The sequence below is a fragment of the Aspergillus costaricaensis genome, assembly GCF_003184835.1.
Source record: "Aspergillus costaricaensis CBS 115574 unplaced genomic scaffold BO79scaffold_86, whole genome shotgun sequence".
In the NCBI taxonomy this organism is placed as follows: Eukaryota; Fungi; Ascomycota; class Eurotiomycetes; order Eurotiales; family Aspergillaceae; genus Aspergillus; species Aspergillus costaricensis.
In genome coordinates this window covers 1-4,179 of record NW_020291886.1, presented here as the reverse complement: position 1 = coordinate 4,179, position 4,179 = coordinate 1, and the positions used below count along the sequence as shown (strand labels likewise).

General features: G+C 45.8%; 2 protein-coding genes across 2 annotated transcripts; one reads left to right on the top strand and one right to left on the bottom strand.

Annotated features, from left to right (window-relative positions):
* Positions 1 to 973: 973 nt before the first annotated feature.
* On the top strand, positions 974 to 2,318 carry BO79DRAFT_81269 (MYB DNA-binding domain protein). Its single transcript, XM_025689786.1, has 2 exons — positions 974 to 1,656; positions 1,724 to 2,318. The coding sequence occupies exons 1-2, from the start codon at positions 1,178 to 1,180 to the stop codon at positions 2,124 to 2,126; spliced, it is 882 nt and encodes a 293-aa protein (XP_025533645.1). The 5' UTR covers positions 974 to 1,177; the 3' UTR covers positions 2,127 to 2,318.
* Positions 1,966 to 3,678, bottom strand: BO79DRAFT_291648 (tRNA (carboxymethyluridine(34)-5-O)-methyltransferase). Its single transcript, XM_025689027.1, has 3 exons — positions 3,332 to 3,678; positions 3,121 to 3,245; positions 1,966 to 2,931 (listed from the first exon to the last, which is right to left on the bottom strand). Exons 1-3 carry the CDS (start codon positions 3,455 to 3,457, stop codon positions 2,439 to 2,441), a joined length of 744 nt encoding a protein of 247 aa, XP_025533644.1. The 5' UTR covers positions 3,458 to 3,678; the 3' UTR covers positions 1,966 to 2,438.
* Positions 3,679 to 4,179: the final 501 nt, after the last annotated feature.

Below are 4,179 nucleotides of genomic sequence, written 5' to 3'. Positions count from 1 at the left end.
AGGAGGAGGAGGAGGAGGAGGAGGAGGGGAGGATTAACGGCTTTCCCTCGAGGGGCAAATGAGATTGAGACAGAACAGGAAAACGGAATAGGATAGGAAGAAGGGGAGAGGGAAGGATAAAGAAAAAAAAAAATTAGAAAAATAAAAAAGAATAAAATAAAATAAAATAAAATAAAATAAAAATAATCAAAAAATAATAACGACCGCTAACTAATGATCTCTAGTAATAATGTTTATTTATTAAACGGTTTCTCGAACCCACTGGCCCTGGCCTCGCCTCTTCGTTAGCTTCCTTTTCCCTCCCCATAGCAGCAATATTACTGCTGAGCTTCTTATTTGCTGCGCCAACCAGCTGTCAACGGTCCCCGATGATCTCTCTTCTTATGCATCTCCAGACGTTTCATCTGTCTTGTCTGGCCCTTTCTCCCTTTCCCTGACTCTCTTTTCCTTCCCGTCTTCTACTTCTTTACCTCTTCTTCTTCTTCCATTTACCCTCGTTGACTATCCCACTCTGTTCGACTCTTGCTTATACTTAACTGGTGCCCACTGCTACCTCTAGTACATTCTTCAGCCCCAGAAGTATTCTTCACTGTTCAGACACTACTATATTTTGATCCCTACTATATCTCGCTCGATTCCAGCTTGACGCCATCGCCTCGAAACCTATCGGACATATCAACTTTCTCTCCGACCTGAAGGCCCCGTCATTATATATGACAGTCGCCAGACGAATACTCTTGTCTGCATTATCGCTTTGCTTTCCATCCATTTCCTCCTCGCACACCCACTCTAACAGTCTCGGAGTTTAACTGGCGGCCTCTCTTATTTTACCCTATCGACACTGCCGCAGTGCCACCAATACACTCGCCACTAACTAGTGGAGGTTTTTTTCCCGGAAAACAGAAGAAGATCCAACAAGGGTACTAATTCATCTCACTGGTTGGGACGTCTTTGGTAACCCAGGCTATCTCTCTTTCCTATTTTCGGTTGATATATTCTTGATCTCTTTCATCTTCTCGTTATCCTACAACTTCTTCCCCTCCCCCAGTTCGTTTCACCCCTGCATCTAGTCTGGTTGGGCTTCTGAGCTATCATTTTCTATACATCTTGGCATATGGTGCTCTTTGCTATACATATCTTCACTTGAGAAAGGAATTTTCCGCTGCGAACCGCGCATATGATTGCGTTACAAAATCACGCTATCCTGCCTCCTCCCGCCAAAGTGGATATCTCACTGCTGCTGAAGCCTCAGGATGAAGAGGAAGCCGCCTCGGTGACTACAGCGCCTAGCTACCCACCCAGCGCAATCCCACCACCCTCGGTGGCACCGACGTTGCCAGTGGCTGCCCCAGCGTCGTTGTCCTCGGTCCCTCCAGTGCCCCAGCTTACGTCCAAGATCCCGGCTACGGTGCCTGCCAAGCGCCTTCAACCTGCCCACACAGCAGAGTCGCCGGCTAAAAAGCAATCCAAGTGGTCCCCGGAGGAAGATGCCCTGATCATTGAGCTACGAGGGAGTGGCATGAAATGGGAGGATATTAGCAAACGGCTTCCTGGCCGAAGTGCCATCAGTTGCCGTCTACACTATCAGAATTATTTGGAACGCAGAAGTGAGTGGGATGAGGACAAGAAGAACAAACTTGCGAGGTTATATGAAAGGTATGTTCTATGCGACAGCGAGGCGGTGCCTCGAGATTAATCAAACGGTTGTTGATTGTCATTGCAGATTCAAGGCAGAGATGTGGTCAAAGGTAGCAGAGGAGATGGCCATTCCGTGGAGGGCTGCAGAAGCCATGCACTGGCAACTGGGAGAACAGGAAATGGCGCGTCGAGCGGGAGTAGTCCCATTCTCATTATCAAGTACCGCCATAGATCCACCAGCGCCCCGAACTCGCAGAGCCAGCACGTCTCTAGCTCGACCGAGAAAAGGGTCGACATCTCGTCCAATCCCTCCTCCGCCGCAACTTCCTTCGGTGGAAGAACTTACCGCTGGAGTTCCTGCATTTGCACCGCACCCAACTTTTCCGGCTCCTCGCGAACCCTATAGATTGGGGCGACCCTTGGACCTGGGTGGTCACAGTGGTCATTTGGGACCCAACCTCGGTCTGCCCCCTCGAACCCTCCCGTAGAGGGTATGAAGAAAACGATGTCTATGCCTGTGTGTTTTGCGTTATTACGAATTGCATAGCGCTGGTTGGAGGAATATCTTCTTCACTCATGGGAGGGCTTGTCATATAAGAGCTCTTCCGAGTGCGTGTGTGCGCTTTTTTCATTATCCTCATCTGGCTTTGATCTTGCTACACATGAAAAGGCACCTTCGAGAGGAGGCCTCAATTTGACGAGTCCAATGCTCGTATCGTCATTTCTGTCGTGAGTGCTATGCAGATGTGGGAGACGGGCTTCGAGGCTGGATCTCGATGATCCCACTGCATTCATGTATCTCATGGTGATCCTGGGTTTGTCCGTGTTGCGATCGCCCACCAATTGTCTTTCTCATATCCTGATTCCAGGACATGGCCTCCCGCCTTGTTGATATCCTGCTCGAGTTCCGACTCCTTGTAAAGGTGGTAATACCGATGGAACACCTTGGGCTCGTTGGAAGGAGCGTCCGCAGAAGGGGTTCCCTTCATGACCCAGGGAACCATTATATCTTGCGGATCACCTTTGTCCCAACCTCTACGGCTGCTTTTCTGTTCCAGGGCCCAAGCATAGATCAGCGCTCTCCCACCCGGAGAATCTTCGGTAGCAGGTTTCAGCGTACGCAGGATCTCGCGAATAGCTTGGACCCTTCGTTCAGGAGTGGACAGGTGGTGGACGACAGCAATCGAGATGGCGAAGTCGAAGAAGGAATCGGGATGTGGGAGGTGGAGAATATCGGCTATGATGGTTGAATGTGGCTGATGCTTTTGTGCAATTTGGGCCAAATTCGCGGATCTGACATGGAATGATCAGCTTTTGAATACAATGGGAGGTAAATGCCTGCGTACAACAGGCTCTTTTTGGGACAGGAATGACATGAGAATACCCATATACGAAGTACGGTAGATAGAAAGAAACAAAACTGAAATTGAAATCCAATATTCCAAGACAAGACGAGATATTCTGCAAGGGAAAGAAACATACCTATCCGAAGCAACAATAAAGACCTCGCGGTTCACGGCCAGATACTTGCCATTGCCACATCCCACATCCAAACCAACGGAACCGGGCTCTAAACCTCTGAGAAACTGTTCCACAATGGGCCAAGGCTGTCGAAGGGTTAACACAGAATCCCGAGATTGCAATTGGAATATCGAGGAGGGGTTGAGTTCGGCAGGAAAAGAAGCGGTAGTACCTTATAACGAGTGGAGGAAAAATGACTGGCAATTTGTTGGTACACTTCATGGACATTCTGCTCTTCATACGATTCCTGATCAGCCGAGGGAATGTTTGCCAGGGCTGGAACATTCGGGGCAGCCATCTTTATTGTTGGTGGATTTCCCTCTTGGTTTCCCACACTGAATGAACACTGATTCTGCAGATACCCCTCCCACGATAGAAATTAAATCTGTTGTTTCTACGAGAGTTTGGGGATCGTTCTCTAGAGATTTTTGCACCCCGCTGTAGGCTTGAAAGCAACCCAGATCTCTGAAATGCAGTGCGATGTAGAGGTTGATTGAATGATTGGAGCTGAAAACGTGCAAAGAAACGAAACAAATTTGGATGTTTGGAGGAGGGGCCGAATTTCTGGGTTGTTAGGTCCCCAGGTCGCCAGGTCATACGTATTTTTGGTTCTTACCAGTATGGGACCTGGTTATTACTAGTACTGATTATCAGAAAAACTAAACTGTAAAAATACACTGTCTTACCAGGTGGTAAACCTGGTAAGGTCTTATATTATATAAAATTTTAATTAAATTTTATTAAAAGATCTGATAATTATTAGTTAAGATTAAAAAAATCTAACCTGGGGAGTTTTGGTTATAAATTATTATATATATATTAAGTATTATTTATTCTATTTCTATTTTTATATTATAAATTTATTTTAAAATTATTAATTATATCTAGTTCTTTCTGGCAGATACTGGTAGACTTATATTTTACTAATATAAAATTACTAGTTACTAATATCTACTAGAAATGATTAAATATAATTAGAAGATTTATATTATAATTTAATATATTTAAAATAAAGTTAAT

Bases quoted from the DNA above. Each gene is read 5' to 3' on its own strand.
- BO79DRAFT_81269 (XM_025689786.1), top strand. From the start codon at position 1,178: ATGATTGCGTTACAAAATCACGCTATCCTGCCTCCTCCCGCCAAAGTG. The intron at 1,657-1,723 runs GTATGTTCTATG...TTGTCATTGCAG, and splicing joins CTTGCGAGGTTATATGAAAG to ATTCAAGGCAGAGATGTGGT.
- BO79DRAFT_291648 (XM_025689027.1), bottom strand. From the start codon at position 3,457: ATGGCTGCCCCGAATGTTCCAGCCCTGGCAAACATTCCCTCGGCTGAT. The intron at 3,246-3,331 runs GTACTACCGCTT...ACCCTTCGACAG, and splicing joins TTTCCTCCACTCGTTATAAG to CCTTGGCCCATTGTGGAACA. The intron at 2,932-3,120 runs GTATGTTTCTTT...ATTCCATGTCAG, and splicing joins TTTATTGTTGCTTCGGATAG to ATCCGCGAATTTGGCCCAAA.